The sequence below is a fragment of the Epinephelus fuscoguttatus genome, linkage group LG1 (assembly GCF_011397635.1).
Source record: "Epinephelus fuscoguttatus linkage group LG1, E.fuscoguttatus.final_Chr_v1".
Lineage (NCBI taxonomy): Eukaryota > Metazoa > Chordata > Actinopteri > Perciformes > Serranidae > Epinephelus > Epinephelus fuscoguttatus.
In genome coordinates this window covers 14,559,433-14,587,162 of record NC_064752.1, presented here as the reverse complement: position 1 = coordinate 14,587,162, position 27,730 = coordinate 14,559,433, and the positions used below count along the sequence as shown (strand labels likewise).

Sequence of the window (27,730 nt, the reverse complement as noted above, 5' to 3'; positions counted from 1 at the left end):
GGTGGAAAAAACACAACTCAATCATTTAGGATTTTACTAAAAGAAGGAATTCACCTGTTGATTTATATATATAGATCCCAGGGGACATTTTTTGTATTTGGGAGCTGTTTAAATGTGTAATTTGTGGTGGATTTTATTTTGTTGAACTATTAATATTGTATACAGAATCTGAATCTCACTCTGAGTTACTGTTGTTGTTTACAAACTAAAGAAATGATAGGTCATTTTTGTTGAGTTTTTACTGAATATTTGAAGGCAAACCATTAGGTTGACTTGCAAAACTATCACTTATTTTGTAGCAATTCTATGCTCTTGACTGATTATACTTTTTTTTTTTTTTTTTTACTAATTTGTCATATCTCCAAAATTATCATTATCGCAAAAATACCCTGAAATGTTTTGATATTATTTTGGGGCTATATCTTATGGCCCTATCCAATTTTGTGCCAAAATGTGGCCTACAATAGACGGTTAGTCTTGTTGTGTAATGCTGAGCCACTTTACTGAAAACTTGTGGCCTCTATCAGCCAGCTAAGAGGAGTGAGGAGTCAGAGGTCAATGACAGTATAAAATAGTCAAAAAGACAGGTTTCTAACAATTGTGAATCACATCAAGCACAAGAGGTGCTTGAGCACATAGTCATTCATATGCATGCAAAATATGAGGCTGATTGGCCCGGAAGTATTTGAGATTAGCTGTTGACAAACGCACACACAACTGAACACATGGTCCCCTCCAGGCTTGCATATATGCCTGGTGGAGATAATTACTTTATTTGTTCTCTCTTCCTCCTCTGCCTTTACTTTACACCCACTTTCACAAGTACTTTTTATGAGTGGATATACATTTTGAGGAAGAAGAACTTCTATTTAGCTAGATAAAAAGTGTAACCTCTGTGTTACTTGACTTGATACCCACAAGTTTGTTGTTAAGGCTTGTACTAAATTTGTGTAAATTATTAGTTAATAATACAAAATGGTAGTCCTTGCCCTCAACACAAACCCATACTAAAAAGTTTCTCACATTTAATTAAACTTACCTGAGGCTTTTGGGTTGTGGTTTGTTTTTGAACTCATTGTAGCGTTGGTGATTGTTTGTCAGCTCGAAGTGTTGATCGCTTTGTGGCTGTAACAAAAAGAAAAGCTCACAGTTGTATGTAGCTAAGTCAGTATGCACTGTTGGTATTCAGAATCAAAAATTCATTTTCATTGTTTACAGTTTTCACAAGGCTGACATTGAATAGTAATGGGGAAAAGTTGATCTGTGACTCAGCCAAACTCTGTGTGATAGACTCTGTTCAAGACAAGTCATTCTTTGAATTATCAGTTTTCCAGATTTGTGGCTTCTACACTCTAGAGCACAGAAAGTATAATGTGAAATTGTCAATTAAACACTGTCAAATGTTAGGTCCTTCACTTTATGTAACTAACCTTCAGACATTCTGTTGTCCTATGTGGTCAGCTACATCGCTGATTATGACTAATGATTATGACATTTTTTAAAATCAAACCAAAACACACAGAGGGCAGTAAAGAAAAAATAACTAGGCTTGTTTGTGGTTCTTTCTGGGATATAATAGATATTCCTATGACAATAAACTTAGTTTATGTTGCACTTTTCTAGAAGTAATAGTGCTTTACAGTAAAAACAAAATGCAGAAGCTGAAAATTTGACAAAGATAATGAGATAATGAGATAATATAGAAAAAGCATTAATATTTATAATGCATAATAATTAAAACAGTATGCTAATAAAAAATTAATTAGAAAATATGTTTCAAATATATGCTATAGAGCTGAAGCTAAGGATTATTTTCTCAGAAATAGCTGAAATAGAAAATAGCATCACAATATTCCAAAACCCAAAGATATTAATTTTACAGTTAAAGGAGACTGAAAGAAGCAGCAATTATTCATTTTAGTAGCTGAAACTGATGAATTTTATGCATTTTCTGCTTAAAAAATGACTTAAATGATTAATCGATTATGAAAATACTTGCCAATAAATGTTTCATCAACTGACTAATTATTTTACAACAAATCATTGCAGCTCTAAATAGTATACCGTAAAACTTTAAATAATAGCCCAGGCTATTATTTTGCTTAAATCACTGAAATCAATGCGCCGGTGTCTGTATCGGAGAGGCGTTTAATTCCTTCCACACAAAACTACTGCCCAGCAAAGATTGGGAAATACAATTAAACTGTTTATGTAAACCAGTATAAATATTACTTTTTTAGAAATTAGGCTTCAGATAATATACCAAATATGAATCATTCATTAGATCCAGCTCCGACAGACAGCGCATCAGTGACAGAGAGAGTTATGGCACTTGAAGATTACTTTACATTATTAGATTTTCATGAAAAACACTTTTGATTCTTTTGATCTGAGGATCCTTGCAGACTAAAAAAAATATGAGTAACTTACAGGGTAATCAAGGACTGGACACATTATTTGAGGAAGCCATCACCTGGTTTTATACAGCCGAAAAACTTCTATTAAAAAAATGAACTGCATGATAACGAGACCAGGCCTTTAATTGAGACAGTCACAGCCACACTGGTCTAGTAATAGGGACTGGTGTTAAATTGGGACTAGGTTTTTTTTTTTTAATAATTTGGAGCTCCCATCATGGTCACAAATACACTCAGTCAGTGACTCAACTTGACCACTCTGTAACTGCTGGGGTCATGAGAATGGGAGACTCCAAAATGGGGTCATGGGCCAGAAAAGGTTACGAGTCCCTGCCTTGGAGCTTCTCCTCATGTGTCATCTATGTTACCGTATGACATCAGTCTGTCAAAGTGGGGATGCCATGACTCCTGCGTGACTCGTGCAGACACTTGGAGACATGCTGGGACACAGTAAATGGGGAATGTGAAATCCCACCTATTGGCTGACTCTGCCCAACTGCCTGTGGAGTCAAGTGGCTGTGCCAGCAATTTAACTGCTCAGGATCCAAACATAGACAGGGGCAGAATGTCTGCGATCAAACTGTGAAGCCAAAGCACATATCTGTAAATCTCTTTCATACCACCAACTATTAAAAATGATGTTATTCACAGCGAGGTGCCTAGTTGTTAACTACTAGCAAAAGACTGAAAGTAAACCTTAAACTTAAACTGTGTTTGTCCTGAGCAGTCATGTGGATTTGTTTTGTGTTTGAAGGTGAAAAAGCACCAAGTGTGTACTTGATTTAGTCATTTGAAAAACAAAGCCTCTACAGAGAGTTAAGATGAGGTACAGAATTTATTTATATCAGGTACTCAGCTTATAGGGAGCAGACAAAAGAAGACTCCCGCCTACTTTGACTGTCGCCCAGTAGACCTTCAGGTCAAGCACCAGTGGGTGACAATGACCAAGAAACTGTTAGTGAAGGGTAGTTTAAATCTTAAAGTTAAGTGAGTAATTCTTTTAGTATCTTTAATGCTGGGAGCCTTTTAATTAGAACTAAATGAACCTAATATCAAGATAATGGCCATAAGGCTTTTTAAATGGCTCTTTAATTTTAAGGACCATAAGAGGAATAATGAAAAAATGTGAAAAAGAATAGCTGACCTTGAACATCTACAAGCCAGCAAAAAAATAAGTTATATTAAGGCTTTGATGTGTCACACATCCTGTAGTGCAAAGCGATCACAGTCTCCTGCTCAATCCTTTGTTAGTCATGGGAAGCCAGTTGGGAAGGTCACATTCGTGACTGAAATATGGCACCCAGTTGAGCTCTTTAACGTCAACGTTACAGGATGATCTCAAGAGGTTCGTTCTTTTTTTCCCCCTCCTTTTACAGGGTATGAAAATTCTTGAGACGTCACTGCTTTAATTCTTGAAATGTGGAAAAAAAGAGCAAAATTTCAGGGCTCACTTTTGTGGATCCTGTGTCTGTGGCAGCACATACATTACAGTATATTATGGCATTGTTTGTTTGTTTGTTTGTTTGTTTATTGTTACGGCCCAGGTTAAAGAGGCTATGCTAACATACCACCCACTAACATTTTAAACAGGTATATACAATAGCACAATGACTGCAGGTCTTTAAATGTTAAAGTAAAAGCAAGGACATAGGTTTTAATTCAACATTTGGGGGGTCAGATATAAAATGAGGGTTGGGGGTCCTCTGCCAGACAAATTTAAACATTAAACACTCAATTTCCTGCAGTTTTTACGCACCAATTTATGCCTTTTTTGCTTTAATTTTGACAAAATAAGACATTTACACAATAAATCAAACTCTTAAGCCTCAGCAAATTCACATGTTCTACATATTGAGGGGGACATGTCCCCTGTGTTCCCCCGAAATCTGTACCTGTGATAAAAAGTATTCAAAAACCGGTCAACAGGTCTTTTTTTTTTTTTGTTTGTCAGGATTAGTACATTTCTGCAGCAACAGATTTGAAAACTTAGACAGCTTCTGACCTCTATAAATATACATAAACTATAAACCATACATATCCCTCTACTTGTCTTTATGAAATGATGTATGAAAAATGATCATTTCAAACAGCTGAAGAATAGACTGCAGCTAGTCTGTACCGTTGTATTAGTCTCTCTCAACAAATGATTCCTGTCTGTTGTCCATATTTGATAATCACACAGTTGCCCTGACTTGTACCTCTTGCTGATTTAAGCCATCACATTTCTTTCATGGCATATAAAATGTTGCTTTTGGGTAGTATATTCATTCAGCGGAAATTACTGATGCAGGAAATTTGCTAAATTTGTTAATAAAAAAATAAATCGGACTTACTTTCAGTTCTTCGTCGTCTACATTCAGCTGTCCGTCTTCAGCCTAAACTCTTCTCACTGACCAATATTTCAAAGGTGACACCCCTTTTTGTCTGGTGATAAAAGATTGGAGCCCACAGAAACCCATACATGGGTGAAATGTAGTTACTGAAAACCCATGTTACAGCAGTGGTAAAGGGTGGAGGTTCCTCTTACTGATCCCTATGAAAGCGATCACTTTGCAGTTCGCTCTGGAAATACATTATGACTGTTCATTCAATCTGGTATTGGACGTATCCAGTCAACAGTTTTCCACCATTACTGTTGACAATATAAAAACAACAGGTGCATTATATACTAATATCAAGATTCACATTCTGGCAGATTTGAACCCAAATGAATTAGTGATGGATTTTACCGGACTTCATATTTATCATAGAGGCGTTTTGATTTATGGATCCACAATAGCCATGTAAGAGTCAAAGCATCAAACCTAAAGCTGTAGCCTGGCAGCTTCACAAGGTCTGTAACAGTAACAGGATCGCTGCACTGTGGACTTTATTGGCCAATAAACATTAACACGAGACATTTTATTTGGTAAAATAATCTCCGGTTGATATGGATAAATCAGCCGTTCCAATTAGCCTCCAAAAGTATAAACGGAGATTCTCACAGCATGCCGGTAGTGTTTGGTGAGTCACACCGGACCTGTGGTAGCATTATAAAAAGATGGTTGCTCATGGCGTGGCGGTGTGATGGACTTGCTGCACTGAGCAGGTTTTTGACTTCACATCATCAGAGGACAACCAAGCTTGAGTTATCCAGACAGTTTGAATAGTCACCCCGACCTCATAAAAGAGACATAACAGCAAGAAAAGCCTGATGACACGCTTGGAGAATAAACACAAATATCACCTCTGACCTGACAGAGGGAATAAGGTAAGCACTCTAACATAAAAAAGGCATATTTGCTGTATATGTTTACTCAAAAGGTTATATCCAGCAGCAAACCTGTGTTTTACAGATGTCACATTACGTGCAGTATGGACTTGATTTGTGTTTGCCCTGTCAGAATGTATGTATGAGTGTTTCTTTCAAATACGTATACAAGCTGAACATAGTTGTCTCCCTGAAAGCTTTTCCTTCAATGGTTATTTCACTGTAGATATAAAAAGGTCTAATTTAAGGTTTGCAGCTGAGGATCTTGTATAGACAATTTAATAGAGAAGTCAGGTGGATATGTATATATATATATATATATATATACACACATATGGAAATGCAATAAAAATGTGCACTCAGTTTATAAGGATGTAATGTGGTACTGTGATGTGCATGATATCGTGGGTTCAGATATAGGAGCCATAGGCTGCTGCAAACATCTTTCTTTAATGACAGCCACTGAGTTTGTTTCTCATTATTCATTATTTAAAACAACACCAAAAAGAACACCACACACACAGTCAGTTTGTTAATTTATTGCAATTGCTACAAGAGAACATTTTGACAGATGTCTTTGTACTATGGCTTTTCACTTCACTCATGCTAAGTAGCTATTATTTCTGATGACAGCATAACAATTGTAAAACAGTCCCATTTCAAATAAATAAATTAGTATTTAGACCATTTTAGACATTTTTACCAGAACTTAACAATATCACACACTTTCAATGCATTTTTCTGCAGTAAATCAAAACATCCCACTTTCTTATTTTCCAGAATATCTCAGTACGAGGAACGTGTCCAAAAGCCTCCATGCCCTTTTATTCTGTGGACAAAAAACAGAGAGAAACACTCATAATCATAAGGATTAATCAAAGCAGGTAGCTCAGAAACAACTCCAACTCTAAAGTTAAGCCTCACCTTTAACAGCAAGTTTAGTCGAACACTCTGCCTTTCCAAGAGGGTTGACTGCAACAACCTTGTATTCACCGCCGTCTTTCGACTGCACTCGAAGAATGTACAGGGAGCACACACCAAATGAGTTGGTGATGTAGTAGTCGCTGTCTGAGTTGATGCAGACGTCGTTGAGGTACCAGGATATGTTGGGCGCAGGGCATCCTCGTACAGCGCATGTCATGTAGAGTTGGTAGCCTTTGGGTGGTGTGTGGATTTTCAGAGGGACCAGGATGGACGGAGGCCTCTCAAAGCAGACCTCTCTTGAAACAAGTCCTTTTGTAGTTATTGGAACTTTATGGAGGAAAGTCAAAGAGGAGAAGGGTTGAAATTATCATTAAGGTCAGATGAGTATCATCTTGACACAGAGATATTTCAGACATTGTTTGTTACCCAGGTCTTAAAATATAGGTCCTGTGCAATGAACTAATCCGAAATTTCAAATAATCATTCTTTTGAGCCTACAGTCATGCCTACGACTCTGGGAGGTTATATTTAGGCTTACAGTATATCAACATAGCAATACACTCAAGGTCGCTATGCTAACAAGCCTATGTTTAGTAGGTATAATGTTTACCATGATTACCATCTTGGCATGCTAACTAGGGCTGGGGATCACCAGAGGCTCCATATGATATGATATGATATTATCACAATACTTTAGTCACAATACAATATTATTGTGACTTTAAAGGTATTGCGATATGCTAAGTATTGCGATAAAATAAATTGCAATATATTGCCTTTTATTACCTGTTGCCTGTTACTTTCATTGCAAATAATGCCCCCAAAGACAAAAACACTTTGTCAATATCGGTTATATCTTACAAGATAAAGTTTTCAGTCTGTTCATCTCACTCCAGTTGTAGTCGCACCATGTGACGATACGATATTGCCACATAAAAATATTGCGATACTATGCTGTATCAGAGGGATGATATGCTGTAATGCCCTCTGAGGCAGATTCTGATTTATAATATTGGGCTTTATAAATAGAATAGAATTGAATTATCATTTTTCCCCCTCATCTCTATGCTAACATTTGCTAGTTAGCTCTAAATGCTAAGTACAGCTGACTGAGGCTGAAGGCAATGTCATTAGTTTTAGGTATTTGGTCATAATCACTATTAAACAAATAGAAATTTTGACCTGATGGATGGTGCTAGATTAAAAATCAGGGTATGACCTTAAAATCAGGGTATAACCAAAGTCATCAGGATACATTGTCCAGGGACCTGTAATGTCTGTACCAAATTTTGCATTAATCCATGTAGTACATGAGATATTTGACTGGATAATTGAAACCAAAGTGGTGTGTCCACCAAAGGATGGATGGATGGATGAACTGACGTTGCTATTCCTAGAGCCCTATAGCCTTACTGCCATAGTGTGGCTAAAAAGAGTGTTCAGGGCATGTACATCACATATTCACGTCTTTTTGGACTGTTGCAACCACTCTGTAACCACAACTGAATTTCTTTAAGAAGTAGTGCACGATGCATGTTAATACTATACTGGGGCTTTTCAGGAGCATATTACAAAAACTGTAACGGGTAGGAAAGAAGAGAGCTGTTGTGATGGTGTGATTGTTCCGAGGTCTGGTGTGTTTTATGTAGGTATATTATTAGGGCTGGGTATCATTTATAGTCACCAGTACCAATACCAGTAACTTTTACGTGATGCTGATGCCAATAGAATACTTCATATGATACCTGTTTTCCTACATTATTCGATAGCCATCATGTGAATGACAGCATTCAGTTCAGTAAAATGCCACCAGATGCCACACGAGTGTTGTAAAGCCGTACTTTTGAAGTGTTGGTGGCACCTCAGCATGCCAACTTTGTCAGATATACTGGGTGGGCCTTCACCACACCACAGACTGTATGGGTTGTAGCCGCTGTGGTAGTGGGGCAATCAGACGTCACATTAAATTGACTGGTTGGAAGCAAAACCATACAAATTATAATTATTTCTAGACCTGGGTACAAAGAGGATGGAATGCAGGTATCATTTGACTGGAGGAGTTTCGAGACTTCTTGGCACGGGTTTATTTTGGTCGCCACCGTAAAGCTAACGAGTACCTATACCCAGCCCTGTATGTTAAGGAAACGTATATGTCTGTGTCTGATAATAAAAAGGCCCATTTTTCATACACAGAAGCTATGATATTCAAATGTCACTGATATCAGCTATTGTGTCATATAGTCATGCTCATGCTATTTAAAACAGATGAGGTCTTATCAACAGTATAATGTATTTGGACATGATGATTCTGTAGTGTAGAGTAAACATTTGTATGCGAGATATTTCATGTGAAATTGTCAAAGCATGTGCTGTGTTTGTTTTGGTTTACTCTAACGGCATAATCCAACATAACTGAACTGGCACAACTACAGTAACTGACCTCTGTTGCAGTTGGCACCCCATGTAGGTGAAGGAGATGGATCTGAGAGGCCCACATCATTCTTGGCGTAGACCCGGAAATGGTACTCTGCCCCAGGAAGGATGTTATTGGCTGTGAATGTGTTAGCAAATAGGCGGTCTGCCACAGTCCTCCACATTCTGCTGTTGGTGTCATATTGAGACACCACGTAGTACAGGCGGTCGTCAAGCTCCTGGTCTGGTGAAGGAGCCCATGACACCTCCACTTTTCCTTGGACTGTTTGCTCAAGCTCCACTGGCCCCGGAATCTTGGGTTCATCTAGTAACAAATCCGATAAGATGAAGAGTAAGTTACCAAGACAGGAAATATGTCTATTGCTAAATATATGTCTTGGTTTCTTTTGGAGCAAGTCTCATTAATTTCTTTGTAATGTGGCAGCTTTGAAACCTTATCTTACTTTACTCGAGAGACGTTTTACTCCTCTGTGGGTTTTTGTCGGGATTGCATTTGCATTTGACAGCTGTTATAAATTAATCACATCCAACTGCATGTTACACAGTAGGAATTATGTTTCTGACTCCATTTAGAAGTTGTTCACTGTTAATTAGGGTTTCATATCGGGTTGCCAATACATCGGTGTGCCATTGGCGTTTAATTGGCTAGATATTTCCCAATTAATGTTGTCCAGTGTTGATTCAAATAGTGTTCTCCTCTGACCTGAGGTACATAATGCGAGCAATTCAGTTAATTTCTCATTTCCAACAAATTAATTCCTCATTTAAAGAGCTGAAGATTGTGAAACTAACATGCATTTCAAATCAGCATAAAACAATTGCCCCCAGTAGTTTCAGCACAGAAATAATACCACTGTCTCCGCAACTTTCCTGCGCCAATCACAGTGTATCATTATTCGTCCTTACCTGTGACTCTAACCTCGACATCAAATGACGCCTCACCCACAGAGTTTTGGGCTTTGATAGTGTAAATAGCTGAATCTGAGCGCTTTGATGAGGGGATAACAAGCTGAGACATTCCCTCGGTATTGATGATGGTAATCCACGAGGATATCGGCTCATCATCCTTCAACCAAGTGATCTGAGGTGGAGGTTCACCCTGGAGATATCAGCATCGGATAAATGAGATCAAGTGTGAGTCATATGCAGTCATGTCACACTCTTCATAAACTCATCACTCAGGAAAATGACATGGCTGGAACAGGGGAATAAAATACGAAATACACTGACTTGAAAAGATAGGTTTAGGATTCACACCATGGAAGAATGGCTCCAGATTTTAGGCTTATTCATACCTCGTAGCAAACTTTGACACGTGCAGAATTTCCTGCTCTGACAACAATGAAGTCCTCTGGGTCTTTAAAACGAGGTCTCACTGGAAGAAAACACATAAAACATGAAATGCAGACAGGGAGAAACATCGCTCTGGATAACAAAGTTTAATAATTAAATACCCACAACGGGGAAAGTTGGCTACTTACTGTTGGGATTCTTTGCACACACCATTGCAGAGGGAGGGCTTGGGTCTCCTGCGCCTGACTCATTGATTGCTGAAACCCTGAACTCATATTCTGCCCCTTCAGTGACATCTTTAACTGCATAGCTCAGGTCTGAAAATAAGATTAAAAGCAGTGCAAATGAAAAAGAAGCACATTATTTTTTCAATTAAAACAATAGTATGTGTTTCTGACTAACCTTTAATAGGGTCACTGACTGCATTCAGGGCAATCCACTCGTTTGTGTCCTTCTTTTGTTTCTCTAATTGATAACCAATGATCGGTACTCCTCTGTCGTCCTCTGGGGGTGTCCAGGTCAAGTTGATGCAGCTCTTAGAGGCACTCACCACTCGGGGGGCACCAGGTGGACCGGCGAGTACTGAGGAATGACAAGTGGTCTAATTAATCAAGTAAGGCCATTATTAATAATTGAGAGGTAATTAAAGATGTGGAATACATTAAGGACGTGTACATGTTAAAACTGCAGGTTATTACCAACTATTCCTCTCGGAGATAGAGCGACTATTACAGCAATGATAAAAGGTGAGCTTTCCACAGTGACTAAACAGGCCGGTGACAAATGATTTGAAGCGAAACTATCCAGAGGCATTTTCATTTATTACAACCTGAGGGAGATTAGCATGCTGAGGAATGCTAAATGAGACTTCTTTTTTTTTTAAATGCTCACTCATTATGCCAGCCATAATGCTATCAGCTGTCTCCAGGGCGTCGCTGAGGCCCTCAGGGTTTTCTGCATAGATGCGGTAGTTGTATTTCTTTCCATGAGTCACATTCCTGTCTCTGAAGGAGGTCTTGTCAGCCGAGACATCCCCAAGTTTTGTCCACAGATTCTGTCTCGCCTGCTGCCGTTCTATGATGTAGTTGGTGACAGGGGAGCCCCCGTCGTCTTTGGGTGGGTTCCATTTAATCTCAATCAAAGATGAGGTGGTTTCAACGGCCTCCACTGGACCCTCAGGGGGACCTGGGCGATCTGTGTCGAAAACACAGTGTTTAATTTCAGATGTAGTGTTTTAATGTTTTGCCTAGCAAGGTCAGAGTTGTGTTTATTTTTGAACGTCATATTTATCACTTTTCTCGTCAGATAACTTTTTGTTTCATACCAAGCACAATAAGCCTCGATGTGGCCTCTGCAACTCCAAATGGATTTTTGAGTTGGATCTTTATTTCCCCTGCGTCTGTCCGCAGGCAGTCTCTGAGCAGCAGCCGGCTGTGATTGGGCTCCCTCACGATCTTAACTCCACCTCCGTCTTTGATCTCAGTGCCGTCTTTGAACCAGCTGACCACCAAAGACTCCTGAGGAGGAAAGGGCATCTTGAAAGCAGCGTTCTGGCCCACTCTTATGATCACAGGCTTGGAGAACTTGTGAAGGTCGTCTGGATCAAACTCAGGTACGCCTGTGAAACAGAGTGTAATTGAGTTTAATAGACAGCACCTGTTGTGACATTTAATACATGTTCTACAGCAGAGAGGGGAAAATTATACCTCCAACGGTGACCTTTCCCTGTGTGCTGAGATCCCCTGATACAAAGCGATAAACTCCAGAGTCGTCGTCGCTGCAGCTTTGAATTGTCAGCTTGTGAGATGTTCCATCTTTGGTGATGGTGATCCCAGCACCTGACTTTAACTAGAAAATCAAATATGAAAGACAGATTGTTATACTTTGTTGTGTTACACTGATGAATTTGCAAGTAGAGAAAACTCACATCCAAAGACACAATTATTACTTTGTACTTACAGCCACGATTTACTCTACATGTCAAATACGTAAAGTGATAACAATAATGCATTTTATTTATATGCGCCTTTTAGAGCACTCAAGGACACCTTACAAGACACAGTTAAAAAAAACAAGCAGCAGGGTATCCATAGATCATTAAATGTAACAATTCCATAATATACAATAAAAGTTAATAAAATGACTAGACAGAAATCATAGCAGTAAATACTGGGTATAAAATCATCATCAGTGCAAGACTCAATATGTGTGTCACCATTAAGTCAGACTGAACATGCCAGCTTGAAAAGGTGTGTTTTCAGACGGGATTTGAAAGTGGAAAGGGAGTCAGTATTGCGAATGGGGGCGGGGGAGAAGAACAGCTGAAGGCTCTAGAACCCATAGTAGTCAAGCAGGCAGATGGTGATGTGAGATGGATTGCAGGAGAGGATCTAAGAGTACGGGAGAGCGTGTCAATATGAAGGAGTTCAGACAGGTAGGAAGGGGCTTGGTTATGAAGGGCCTGCCTTCTCCCAGTATAATGGAACTAGATGACACTTGGCTTGTGTTGGCTCAAAGCACCAAAAAGCACATTTGAAGATTAGTTGAAGTATGTTAGTTCTTAGGTTTCACCTGCTCTCCGTCTTTGAACCAGGTGCCGTCAGAGTCCATGCTCATCTTCACAATTAATGCAGCCGGGCTCTCACGAAGAGCATAGATATCAGAGAGCCCACAGGTGATTTCCGGCTCTGGGTGACATAAAACAAAGTTATTCTGCATTTTGAATATGCATGTGCAGCAGCTTTAGGTTAGGACTAAATGTGTGCTGAATAAAAGTGCACAACAATAAACCAATTACCCACACATATGCTTCAAATCTCTGCTCATTAATGTGATATTTGAGATAGGAAGGATAAATGGTTCATCAATATTAATGATTACTATGGATGTAGTGCACATTCCACTTACCGATACAGTTCATGATTGAAATATTAGATGAGTGTGATCGGGTTAGAAAGTTTATGATGAACACAAGTTACAAACCAAGCACAATGAAAAGCAGCAGACATAAAGCTTTGTTAACAGAAACCCAGTGGACTCAGAAGAGTGAACACATTTGAGCGGTGTGATTCTTTGGATCAGTATTATATTAAAATGCTAGTCATTATTTCACAGCACCAACAGTTAACCTACAGAGCTACGATGTTACAGAGAATACAATAGTTTGATTAGATATTTTATTAAGTTTTTAGATTCTGTTCTGTCACCAGTGCAAATAAAAAGTTATTTTATTAGTCTTTTAATATCTGTGTTACGATTGTACTTTCAGTATTCGTTATCTGCCATACCACCTCCTGTATCTACAAGTGGTGGATCGATCTTTTCATCGCCAGCGGCTTCCTCAGCTGAGGGGCCTAGCAGCAATGACAGCAGTAAGTCATTTAAACTTGATTTAGTAAATTACTCCCTCAATTTATGCTCCACTGTTGTCTCTCTTACCACTTCCTGAGTCTTCAGCTGGAGCTGGTGCTGTTGGTGCGATCACAGACAGTATGAAAACATTTTAGATTTTACTCACGAATATGAGGACATGTGAAACTTGTTCTGATAAAGGGTCACATACTTCTAAGTGTTCTCTACAAATCAGGTATAGTTCAGATTACTCAAACATACCACAGTGTTCTAGCTTTTCCAACATCCCACTCACAGATGGTCACAGAGTAGTGGAGTGGGTGGAGTCGAGGTTTACTCCATTGTAAATTTGCATTTCAATGTTCTCTTGTAATAAATAGTTCTTAATGCTCTCCTGGGAGTTGTAGCTGTCAGCAGCTAACGCCACAGGCTTTACCTTTACTGTAATTGCTTCCAGAATCATGCTGCTTTTTGGTCCAATGATATTTTCAGTTTTCATCACACAGAGATAAAACAAAAGGAAGTAGAAACAGCTCTCCTCTTTCTTTCAAAATGATGTGTGTGGTTTGTGAGGCTGTTTTGGCTAGTTCCCCTTTTCAAAACAGCAGTGGTAGAGGGTGGGATACGGTTCGAGGCACCTTCAAATTATCATATTCATATATTCTCAAATGCTCAGTGAAGAAGAAGGGGTAGATGTGCTAATGCATTTTCAGTAGTTTGAACTTTTTTTTTGTTTGAAAAAAGCATTCTGTACAAAAAAGTATTAAAGAGCATTTTCAAACGACTTAATATGTCTCGAGGTGAGTTTGAAAATCAGCTTACTTAAGAGACCTTACTTTAGCAAAGTAATCCATGTAAAGATCATGTCTGTAACTTGTCCAGCCAGTCTGCACGTACAAAGACACTAAAGCGATAATAGCATTAACATAAGACCAGACATAAATACTAAGAAGGATCAGCGAACAAAGGCATGTTTCAAATGTCTGCAAGATGATTTCCATACGGCAGTGACATGAACCAGGGTCTTCTTCTTAAATGGTGGGAAACAGTCATAAAAATCTTTAAAATGAAATATCTATCTGCAATCAAACCAAAGCAACTCAGTTCGGAATTGTACACCGCACATATTTAACACTTGCTCTCAAAAAGAAAATGGATGCTAATATTTCTTCTCTCTGCTCTAAGTGCAACTCTGAGTCTGGAAGCTACATTCACTGTTTTCGGCTATGTGTAAAGCTACAAAGCTATTGGTCTGGTATTGTGGATGAGCTGTCTGTTATATTTGGTGTTCAAATAGAGTTGGACCCTATGCGCCTCCTACGTGGACTCCCAGATGGTCATAAATACCAAACACAAGAGACTTTCCATTCTTTTGACTTTTGCTGCCAGGCAAAATATTCTGCTCTTCTGGACCAAGGATGCTGCTCCAACTAGAAAGTCGTGGCACAGTCTTGTAGTGCACGGCGCTCCCTTGAATATATCTCTTGTATTCTTCACTCCTCAGTAGAGGCTTTTCATAAAGTTTGGGACCCTTACTCACAGTACGTTGGACCTAAATCAGCTTAGCCAGCCTCTGTGCACTTCCTGTAAATTAGTCCTCTTGTAACCTTATTTGTCTATATAGCCTGTTTGTTAGTCTGTTTGTTTGTTGCTGCCTTTATATGGTTGTAGTAGGTGATGAAGGTTGGGGATGGATGCAGTGCCCACTATTTTTTTTCTTTTTTTTTCCATTAAACCCTTTATGACCTACCATAAAACAAGTCCGCCAGAGCATATCTTCACATTTTTACATGCTGTAGTGCCATTTTTGGAATGGTCGAATATGCTATACATCAATACAACCTTTATGTCCCAAATCTTAATAATGAAATAAATTGCTAAGTGCAATAAACCACAAAAAAAGAATTTTTTTTTTTTTTTTTTTAACACATTTTTCTAAATACACGCAAAAAAAACAGCTCATGCTCACAACATGATGACACTTATTCTATCGTAGGAAGTGCTGTGAATACCCACGGTCTGGATTTTAATGTTTTTGTTGTGTGCGCTTTCTACTGGATTCCTACAAACCCATTAGTGCAAGGAAACAGCGCTCTCGGACATGATGAATGCGTGATATGTTAGTGTAACTCCTCTGGTTTTATATGCGAATATAATTATTGCTCTATCGTATTTGGTTGCAATTCTACCGGCATTTAAAAATAGATATGTAAATGGGATCGCGGGCACTCCCGTCTTTGTCAAAGGGCTGCTTCTTCTTTTGTCATTTTTCCCTAATTTTATTATTTTCAGCTGCACGTTCTTTTCGCCACTTTATGTCTGAGCTGCTCTGTTCTGTGTTTAGTGTAAATAATGCAATAACTATATTCTTTAAAAGAAAAATGCAGAGGCACTGTTGCATCACCTATAACAGAAATCCTGTCCTTTGTTGATACATCTTTATAAGTAATTGTGATGTAAACTTATATCAAAATGCAAAATTGACATCTAATGTGAAAAGTGCAGATAACATTACATAGCTGTGATCTGTGATGGAGCATGGCAACCTGTCTGTGTAGAATTCCTAAGAGTACTGATTGCACCATCTGTATTCAGTAATACTATTAAGCAAAGCCTGACCTTAACGAGGCAGACAGTCACATAATGAGCTGACAACACAACAAAAAATAAAGCCAAAACATTAGACTGACCTTAGCAATGGTATAAACACATTTTTTTTTATCAAAGTATATCAGGATAAAGATACTGCAATGTCTGTCCAACTTTTTTAAGCTAACAATCTTGCAAATAGTCATTGCAAAATCTTATTTTAATCTTATAAAAAGTCTCTGACTCATGACACGTTGTCTTTAGATGTGAGTGTCAGATTTTAGTCTTTTAAAATTATTTTCAAAGTATTCTAGTATATGATAGACATTAATCACTTATGATGCCTCATAGATTCTTCTAAATACATGAAAATGCATCGCACTTTACTGAACAACCAACAATGAGATGTTTGATGAAGCATGCATTATTATAGATGCATCAATATGTACTCCACTTTACTTAACATACAATGATAATTTACAGTACTGCATGGACTGTTATAACACACCTATGAGTCCTTACTACAGTTCATCGTTGAGGTGCGTTTATATAGTAGTATAGGTATTCATAATGCATCATAAGCTCCATCAGTCAACCTCTAGTTTATAACTAGTCAAGAACATCCATAAGACAGTTATAATTCATTATGTGTGTTTACGAGTGTAGTCATAGAGCATCATAAATGATTTATGATTCACTATGAATGGCCTTATATTGCATTATAGATGTGGTCTTTGTAGAAAGTGCTACCAAAACGTATTACCGAAGCCATTATAGTTATAATAGCGGTCATAACCACCTTTGAATGCATGCAGAGGTTTTCACAACCATTCAGGTTTCTTACCAGTGCTTACTGGCTCCACAACGGGTGGATCCGCTGCTGGCACCGGCTCAATTTCTGAAATTATTTGGAAATAATGAAATCTAACAAAATTGTTTCCACAAATTATAAGTCACGATGTTGCAGTTAATAAAGATGAAAAAGAAATAAGAGAATAACCACATGGATAAATATCCCTGTAAAAAAATGACAGATTTAAATATATGAGTAGCTTTAGCTAAAATGTAGGAGTTTCCAACATGGTTTGTTATATCGACAGTGTTTCATGAACCTTGTGGTCAGCATTCTTACTTGGCTCAGGCTCCTTTGGCGCCTCAGGTTCCGGCTTAGTGGGTGCTGGAGGTGGAGCTTTAACTGGAGCTGGAGGATGCAATTAATCAAGAAGAAACAGAAATAACAAAATCACCACCAAGATAAATATTCATATCAAACGTAACAGTTTTGATTATCTCATTAGTGCTAAATAAAACTCAGGAGATTCCACTATGGTCACCCTGTTTGTGAATTCCACACAGTGTTTCATAAACCTTGTGGTCGGCACTCTTACTTGGCTTAGGATCTTTTGGTGCCTTAGGTTCAGGCTTAGGAGCGGGTGCAGGGGCTGGAGGGGGTTCAGGTGGAGGGGCAGCTTTAATCTGTTCTCTCCTCTCCTCTCTCTTCTTCTCTAATTTTACTTGCTGCTCTTCGGCGACCTTCTGCAGATCCATCCCAGATCCCCCTGCTGTTGTTGTTTTCCTTGCTGACTTTTTGCCCTGTTGTGCATCTTTATCAGCTGAATCAGGAAAACAAAATCTGTGAGTGCACACCTAAAAATGCCATATTATGATATAGAAGGCAATCATTGATAAGATAAATTAGCCATCGTGTTACTTTTCATTATCATTCCATTACAAATCATTATTATTAACCATTACTGAATATTGTCAGTCAGTCTTTTGTTTGGGTATAATGTCTTACCTTCAACGACAAGCCATGCGTTGCAAGATTTTATTCCTGCGCAGGCAGAATAAATTCCTTTGTCTACTATCATGCAGTCTTTGACCACCAGCCTGTGAATGAGCTTGTCCTCCGAAACCTGGATATCATATTTATCGCCTTGTTCCAGCGGCAAATTTTTGCCAAACCACAGAATCTTGGAGAATGGGTTTGACAGGACACACTCAAAGACAGCATCTTGCCTCTCTATTGCCTTCACTTCCTGAATTTTCACCAAGAAATCCACCATGGGGACTGAAAAAGAACAAGCGATGCATTTCAGATTAAAATAGTTTGTTACACCTGCATGAATTATTCCAATCACAGTTTATGTTATTTATTTTAATTAGGGCCACTTTGTTTTATGCGTCAAACACATTGTCTTGCTTTGCTTTAATTAGCGAGGGTAATTTGTCACGTGTGCAAGTGTAAAACTTACTTTTAAAATCAGTGGAAAACATATTCACATCCTCTACATCCACCTGGTACAGTCCAGCATCGTCTGGCATAAGGTCCTTCAAACTGAAAATGTACTTTTTCCCCACTTGTTTGAGGCTGTGCTTCATCTTATCTCCCAAATCCTTTGTATATGGAACCATTACACCATCCTGTCGGGGGAAATATACATCGGAATTACCTTTCAGACTGCTTCAAATTTTGCTTACAAAACAGTGTTCAAGATAATAGCTGGAGAAATGTCACTCCTTTAAGTATAGCAAGACTCCATCAAAACATTTTGAAAGTCAAAGCCATAAGCTTTAGTAGATACTGTATACAAATCCATGTTTCTGCAAAACATGGATACGCAACACATTCTCACTTTGACCTTGTCAAATATTGACTTGCTTGTTCGTGGATTTTTTTCCACGTCCACATACAATGTGTAAGGGGTTGGGTGCTTTGGTTGTTGACGTTCTGGGATGCCGTGTCAAGTTCTGCCTGTTACATGCATTGTTTTCTCTTTAAAATATACTTCTGTTTTCATTGGAAATTTAATGTTTACATACAGTCTCTTACAAAATAAACCACAAGTTTACGTTTTCTTTCCTTCAACAACAAAAGCACGTGGTTGGGTTTAGAGAAAAGAGTTTGGCTTTAGAATCTTACGGGACGCAAACACTGCTCTCACAGGTGAAGGTCAGTGTTTGTTGGACCCACTGACCACCCCTCCTGCCTGCCCCAGTTGGACTTTTGCCACCATAACTTTTGTCCTTGTCCTGGTGCATTTCCCCCTGACGCTGCTGGGTGCCGTTAAACTGTATTGGCAACCGGCAGTGTATCATGCCGATGTTAAAGAATGCCTTTTTTCATTGGTCTCTGACGCTGCAGGTCACTGCCCTAGTGCCGGGTTTCGGCAACTTTGAAGTGAGACCAGGCTCGGTTACATGACATTTGTACATTATTTTGTGTCTGATACATTGAAACTACATTTTTTAACAATGCTGTGGTAAAGGTGTGGTTAGGTTTGGGCATAAAAGCTACTTGGTAATGTTTAAGAAAAACACCCGTTATCAACCGGTATTGACGTTTCTTGGTCTCGAACGCTGATCTGCACCTTGGCAGCCATCTTGCCATGGTGACACACCATCCACCATCTCCTCCTCCTGAGCTCACATACTACATCACTTAAGAAATGTTGATGCACTGCCTATAAAACATACAAATGTGATGTATCTGTGGTTTGCAGAAACGCACAATGCCAATATTTTCTTCTGGCGACTGGGCTGAGATATTTGAATGCATCTATTCAAGTACTGGCTAAATTGCAATTAAATTAATAATTCGATAATTAATAGTCAGGGTGCTGTTGATTTAACCTCAGTACGTGTTCTGTAGTACGAGTGCTTGGAGTTGTTGAGCTTGTTGAGTTATAATTTTGTTTTGACACTGACCTTGTACAGGAATATGGAGCTGCTGGGGTCAATAAGGTCCATGTCAAACTCAAAGGATGCAGTGTTATCTGCATTGACCTGAATAGATCTCAGATTGGACAGGTTTCTGACAAACTGGGACAAAAACAGAATAAGTTGAAGTATCAAGCTGAAAGCAAATGAGCATTTTTTCTCATTAGTGATGACAGCATTGCCATCTGCTACTTGATTAAACATTTGTTTGAATGTATCCAAGCTTCAAATGTCATAATCAGAAAAAAAGGTTCACCAATCAAAATGCAAATATCAGAGATAAAAAACCTCAGCTTGTTCTTCCTCCCTTTCTTTCTTCATTTCATTAAGTTTCTTCAGCATCCAGCGAAAGTCAGTCACTCCATACTCTGCACAGATTCTCTCATATTCTTTCTTGTCAGCACTAAGTAAAAGCTCCCAAAACTTTGGATCAAGCTCTCCATCCTTTCTCTCAGGCTGCTCAGATTTCGGACGGACCTTACTGGAAAATAAAATAGGCTGCATTTAGTTAAAGAACCACTGAAATCTTTGAAACACAGAGGATCGTCAACACGCAACAAAAACCTACCTTCTCCTTTTCAGTACCTTCTTAAAATCCCCATTGACGGCTTCAGCTACTTGTTGCTGAGCTTTGTCCTTTTTGAAGCCAACTGAAAACAGAAAAAATGGTGCTCACATTACTAATACAGTCATATAATTAAACAACATACAAGAGGGACTGCAGGGTGATAAGTGCCAGAATGAGTGTCATACACTCAATCATATCAAGTAGTGAAATGTCAATTTTGGATAGAAGTGCACTCAGTTTGAAGTAGATTTGGGCGAACACTTGAGTCTGCATGCTGTATCAGATTAAACAGACAGGCTTTACCTTCGATGACATTCAGAACAACTGTGACCATGGCTTGTCCATATTCATTTGTGGCAAAGCATTTATAGGTATCAGCTTGATCTGGCATAACATTTGGCATCTGGAAGATAAAAGACACACTAAATATCACAGACCCAGCGGCTGAAACAGTTGCCCTTGTTAATAAGCTTTACACTTTATAACTGTGGTTCCACACCTTTTTTGTCTTTTGAGATGTGTCCCTGCATGGTCTGATCAGCTCAAGAACCTGTTAATTCGTCACATTCTAAATGTGTTAAGTTTTACTTTTATGAGGGTGTTATTTGCACCATTAACTCTATAAAAGTGGATATTTTCCCTTTTTTGTTTTAAGTAGTACAGCCACTTTTAGGAATCTTTTTAATTCAGTCTGGTCTCGCTCCCAGGGCCTTAAAACCTGTCGGTTGGTCAGTGGCCCTTAGTGTCAGATACGGACACACAATGCAATTAATTGAATTAATTAATGTTACCAGTTAAAAACAAAGCTTGCTGCTCCTTTTTATTGTTGTCAGGCAACCACAGACTCATGTTCTTACTCTAACCCTCCTGTGTAATCAATCAACCGTTTATTAATTTTAGTTATTTGACAGTAATTAGTATCTAGTTACTAAAACGTTGAGGCAGAGGGTACTTGCTGTAGCTCTGGTTGAGGGTGAGAGGCTGTCAGCAAATAGTTTGCTGGGCACAGGGAAACAGAGATCTGTGTGGGTGCATGAGACCCTTAAAAAGAGGGAGGATCACGAGGAGTACCACCAGTTGGTCCAGGAGCTTTGGCTCATATGCGATGTCACCAGCTTCAGACATATTTCAGGATGACTCGGGGCAGTTTGACAACCTGCTGTCTATTGTCAGCTGTACAGCTCTGGGTAACCAGCAACTGCTACCACCATTTTTTCCTCCATCGTTTACCAACTGTAAACTTGTTGTCGTGACCACCACAGAAGGCCCATCTCCTCTCGTATCATCCGATTGGACAATGGGAAAAAATATGATGAAAAAAGGGATGACGTGGGGCGTTCTTCTAGCCTGGCGTTGCCAGACCCAATTCACAAAACGCGAATGGGTCTGGACACGGAGTGAACATTTCCTCTATTCCTGAGGGGCGGTATCAACGGCTGTCACTCAAAATGGAAAGACGGAAAACCAATCAGAGTAAACGAAACGGGTGACGTAGGCTAGCACAACGCCACTGTAAACGGACCAGCAAGCAAGTGCAGCGTGCAGTGGAGATGAGCCATGATGATGTCTAGGAAAGAGTGTTGCCGTCTTCACGGATTTCCTCCTCACTGTGGACTCCGAGTTGCATGGCTGTGACTCCCAGCTTGGTCGCTTCCCTGACCTGCTCCTCCATGAGAGCAACTAGCGGAGAAACAACAATAGCCACTGGGTTTTCACTGAGTCCCAGAGCGAAATGGAATATGAGCTCGCGAGATTAAGATGGTTTCACCAGGCTAGCGTTCTTCCGCTCTGAGTTGAATTTTTTTCAACACAAAGAGTTGAGAGCACTTCCTGCAAAATGCCAGCTGCTAAAATGCTTTCTGTGTGATCAGGGCCTTAAGCATCTCCCCATCTGTGTTATTAGATCGTCAAACCAATGGACATAGCATTAAGAGTGACACAGTCTGCTTCAGATGGGTGTTAGTGTCCCGTTTGAAACTAAAAGTCAATGTTGAATTACTTTGTCACGTGAGGCCTTCGTCACTCGTTAGTCACAGAAGTTGACTGATGTGAATAATATCAACTATCTTTTCCTAACCAATCAGTTTTGTTGCCTGAACCAAACCGCTGACCCCGTCTGCATCAAGATAAAGTGCAAAAGGCTACCTGTGAGCGAAAGCGTCAAAAATGCAGAGTAGGGACAAGATCATGTTGATCAAGATCAAATTTTTCTGCTTGCTTGCTAACTAGTATTCATGCACTTATTCATGGCATGTGATGTAGATGTAGTCAGTGTATCATAGTTACTTTATAGGTTTTTGGTTGTGTATTACAATAAACGTATTAAAGATTAGCTTAACAAAAACGTTGAATCAACTTCTCCACAGTCTTTCCCTGTACCTCCTGGAAACTGCAGAGGTTCCCACAGGAGTATAACGCCTGGTTCGGAATTACTACCACACAGTATCCAATGAATAGTGATATGAATAGATACGTATCCTTTGTGGCATCTTGCACATGACGCACCAATTTGATTGAAATACTCTAGAATAATTACAGGCTGTGTGCATTGCTTGATTGGTAGATTGCTTCCTGATGTGTTACCAGATGTCTCCTATTTTATATTTTCAGACAGCAGTGAGTTGACAGGACATGGAGGCGGATGAATCCAGCCCATTTTATGAAACTGACTTTGTTGAGCGTGCTCCTCTCAGAATGAGTGAAATCCTGTTATTGTGGAAAAAGTAATTGGCAAAGCAAACTGAAGGGTTAGGAGACTGGATGGCATTGATGTCTCCTCCTCTTTTATCTATCTATTTTATGTGTGCTATTTTTACAGCCCCTTTACATCAGCATGTTGCTGTATAGTATCACAGTGATCTGATAGGCCGTATCACTTGCCTCAAATAAATGCTCATTGGAAGCGGGATCGTGTTTAGTCTGATATCTTGACGTATCAGACACATCTCCATTATTTCTGCTCCACGTAACAGTCGGCTCTGGGTCTCCAATGACAATGGCTTTGAAAAAAGCAAATTTCCCTGTAACAAAACAAGGACAAACAAGTTCACCTCATGTTCTTACATATTTTGAAAAGACAGGGAATATATTTATTTAAGTATTTCTGTATTGATTTGTAATATATGCAATAAAAATACAAAGAAAGCTTAATGCTTACATCATTAAATCAACACCATTTATGTACAATGCAAATGCAAACAGTTGTGGTATTGTCTTTGGGTAATCATGTCACTTTTCCTGGTTTTAAATTGGCGTCAGTGTGTGTTTAATTTTATCTGACTGACACAGGAGTCTGGCTGTAGAATGGCAGGGCTCTGCTCCCACTGGCCCTTTGCACAAAAGTCATGGATCTAATCCATTATGCAGAATCATGGAAATTCAACATTGGAATACTTCATAATATTAATGTTTAAAATTATTCTTATACTATCAGTCCTACCCTCTTGGATGGTCAAAGCAATCGGCTTGCGGGTGAAGTCTGGATGGCTCTTTCCCTCTGGCAGCGTCTCTATAAACTGTGTAATCATCACCCCGGGGACCCTAGATTTTTTCTTGATCCCCACTGCTGGCATCAGAAAACAAAATGTCAGTGACAACAACAGAGTGAAAAACGTGACCACGGTCATCAATGTGTTGTTTTGTTATCGAATCATCACCCTCACGAACCACACTGAAACACATTCTAATACAGGATATATTAGAATGTTTAATGTTACTCTCTGCATCAGTTCATTATTCAGAGCTGTGGCTCTGGTGTAGACGTCTCTCGTGTCACATGTTCAGTACATTTACATTTCAATAACTTCATCTTGTTAACGCTTTCCTTTGGGAGTCCATGCCGAAAATTCAACCTGAGAACAGATATGTAGTGATGCACCTACATATCCACGCACAAAATATCTGTGCGCTCATACACTATATTATTAAACTCATTGCATATCAGGTCTTCATGCCTTCGTGAGCAGTCAGATGGGGAAAAAGACGGTGATGACAGCCTCTCTGTTGTGCACTAAGCCTACCTTCTCTACCACTCTCTGCATCGGAATCTGATAAGGCACATGTTAAAGAGCATATACAGCACATGTCAACATGGTATTCACATTTGATTATGTTTTAGACTTAAACAATTAAACTTAGTGACAGGAAATCAAATAACAGACCAACATTTGGTACAGCACAGGAGAAAACTGTAATACTTTTAGCATTTTAAAAACATTTCTTTTTGTTTTTCCATGTCAGGTTGAAGCAAAGTACACTTGGATATGAGCACTGTATCTTATATAGGCACAAAACATCATATAAATATGGAAATAATCATATTCTGACACTCGTGTTCAGATGCACTGGAGTGTTAAAGGGATAGTTCGGATCTTGAGATGGGGTTGTGTTAAGCCCTGTTTTCCACCAAACACAGTTTACTGATAAAACTCTCCATAGTATGAACAGTGGTTACAAAACCAGCCACAGCTCAGCCCTGAGCAGAGTGACCGTCCGCTATTGGCCAATCAACGGACTGCAGTGTTCACTGCCCCGACAGAGGGGGGACCAAAAATGGGGACGGTACGGAGCAGTTCCATTGGTACCTTCCACAACTTTTCACAGTGGAAACAGAAAAACAAAGCATACCAAACTAAACTGTACTGTCCACCTGCTCGGTGAAAATGGGGCTTACGGTATTTATCCATAGTCAGTGTATTACAAACAGTCGATGCTGGTCGGCACGTCCCCAGTTTAGAGCATTAGACAGGAATACAGAGACAGTAGCTGAGTAGTTTACTGCTGTGGAAGGATCAGCACAATAAGACAAACTAACTGACTCATCGATGCAGCTGTAAACTGGCAGCTCCTGTGTTGTGCAAGCTAAAATTACAGCTTTTGTCAATTGAATCTGGTGGCTTTGACCACAACATAGATGGGGAGTTGACACCGTTAATGGCTTTCCTGTTGGCAAGGTCTGTCTGCATCAACGTGAAGTGGTGAAAACATTCTCAATATAGCGTACACTTAAACAGATATTTAAGTGATTGCTTTAGGTGGCTAAATACGTTATGTTGCCGACCCCTCCCCAGCAGTACATTGCTTAGCTTCTGTGGTGGTACTCCTGACTACTTTTTCCAAACTGGGGGCATACCAACAGACATCTACTGTATGTAATAAACCGACTATAGATAAGTACCTCATACGACATCACTTTAAAAGATTCAAACTATCTCTTTAACCCTGTAAAGTTCATTGGCTGCTCACTGTACAATGTTATGATCAGTCTGCAATGTATGTCTGCCTACTTTATGAGCTGGCCTTTAATAGACTGTGTATATGTACTCTTGTAAAGTCTAAATACGATTGCTAATGGACAGATTGCAGCCTTGAACTTTCTGAATAACGTCAGCCTGATTGGAATTGTATCACAGGGAGAGGAAGATAATGTGTTTGAGAGTGAGATGTGACCTTGATAATATCAAGTAATTAACCATCTGAGGCATCAGACAGGCAGAGAAATAGTCAAACAATGCAAACAGTTCTTTGGTATATTCACCAATTCCTTTAGATTTATGCACAAACAGATCTCCTTGCCAACCTCATTCTATCAATTCTGTAAGACTCTGACTCTTGTCAGAATCTGTCAGTGAGATCAAACCGACTGAAACTTAGTTGTCAGCTCTGTATTGCTTATTGATCCTCAGAGTTTGGAGTACAAGAAGAAAAGTAAACAGTTTAGTTGTTGTGCAGACACACAAGCTTGATATTGGATGTTTGTCCTGTAGAAAATGAGATCACATCTAAATGCGTACCTTGACCCGTGGCTGTCCCCTCGGACAGTTTTGACCTTTTAACCATCTTGGGTCCCTTGGATTCCTGGAGGGATTCGGCAAAATTTCTCCACCTGCAACAGATAAAGGAAGAGATTTAAGTACACTGTTTATGGCTCTGTTGATCTATTCAAATAGCAGGTGGTTAAAAGATTTTTTTGCTTTTATTTGAGAATACAACAAATGTTTCACAGGTAGCTTTCAAGTGTTACTTTGCTCTAAATTCGATAGTCTTGCTGAAGGAGATGTATTTGTTAAAGGATTCAGATTAGGCGGAGGTCGTCCTGCAGGAGAACCTCAGTTGATAGCAAGAAAGCTCCTTTGGCATTGAACAACTTAAGACTTTTGAGGTGTGATTTGATTTGGCCTCGACTAATTCTTTAGTGGATTGTTTTATAGAGAGGAGCACAGTGTTTGGCTGAATTGAGATATTGTGGAGATAATAGAAAAATTGTAAACCTCTTTGAGTAATGCCAGGATTTAGTGATGCACTGATTGTGAAACTCTTGGTTGATGCTGATGTTTTTGCTAAATATTTGGCGGATAGCCAATCCTGATGGTTTGTTGTAGCTGTTTATTTTGTTTTTGTTGCTATTTATTCCCCCTTTTGTGCCAGCAAAATAAAGAAATCTTTATTATGAAAAGAAATGCATTTAAAGTCCATCCATCCATCCATTTTCTAACCGCTTATCCTCTTCGGGGTTGCGGGGGGTGGGGGGGGGCTGGAGCCTATCCCAGCTGACAGCTGATCCCAGCAAGAGGCAGGGTACCCCCTGGACAGGTCACCAGACTATCACAGGGCTGACACATAGAGACAGACAACCATTCACACTCACATTCACACCTACGGACAATTTAGAGTCACCAGTTAACCTGCATGTCTTTGGACTGTGAGAGGAAGCTGGAGTACTCAGAGAGAACCCACGCTGACACGGGGAGAACATGCAAACTCCACACAGAAGGGTTCCCACACCCGGGATCGAACCGGGAACCCTCTTGCTGTGAGGCAACAGTGCTAACCACCACACCACCGTGCAATAACCCCTTATTACCCTACCTTTTGAATAAGCACAAATTCAGCCATACAAATCTGTGAAATAACCTTTAATATGACCTCCTTTCATTTGGGGAAAAAATAAATATCATTATTCCCCTTTCTGATATCTATTTCATATCGTAAAAATGTCACCATATTACCACCTTTTAAACAACTACGTTTATTCAAGTTTCTCGCCAGAAATTAAATTTGATAAAATTACATTTCAAAACATCACAATAACGATACAATTTACCTTCGCATAGTACTTATTTTTACTGAATAGAAGTCAAACGCATCATAATGTAACTAAGTGCAACCTATGTAAACTTATAGTTC

General features: G+C 39.3%; 1 protein-coding gene across 1 annotated transcript; it reads right to left on the bottom strand.

The window, feature by feature from the left end:
- Nucleotides 1–6,491: 6,491 nt before the first annotated feature.
- LOC125888301 (immunoglobulin-like and fibronectin type III domain-containing protein 1) lies at nucleotides 6,492–26,383 on the bottom strand. The gene is made up of 25 exons (XM_049575569.1): nucleotides 26,338–26,383; nucleotides 24,565–24,591; nucleotides 23,985–24,107; nucleotides 23,426–23,565; nucleotides 20,849–20,948; nucleotides 20,546–20,627; nucleotides 20,266–20,458; nucleotides 19,966–20,079; nucleotides 18,513–18,681; nucleotides 18,056–18,328; nucleotides 17,646–17,870; nucleotides 17,390–17,458; nucleotides 13,756–13,785; nucleotides 13,608–13,670; nucleotides 12,889–13,004; nucleotides 12,024–12,165; nucleotides 11,642–11,935; nucleotides 11,209–11,511; nucleotides 10,720–10,899; nucleotides 10,506–10,634; nucleotides 10,320–10,399; nucleotides 9,931–10,123; nucleotides 9,032–9,328; nucleotides 6,592–6,918; nucleotides 6,492–6,496 (listed from the first exon to the last, which is right to left on the bottom strand). Exons 1-25 carry the CDS (start codon nucleotides 26,381–26,383, stop codon nucleotides 6,492–6,494), a joined length of 3,720 nt encoding a protein of 1,239 aa, XP_049431526.1.
- Between the last annotated feature and the right edge of the window lie 1,347 nt (nucleotides 26,384–27,730).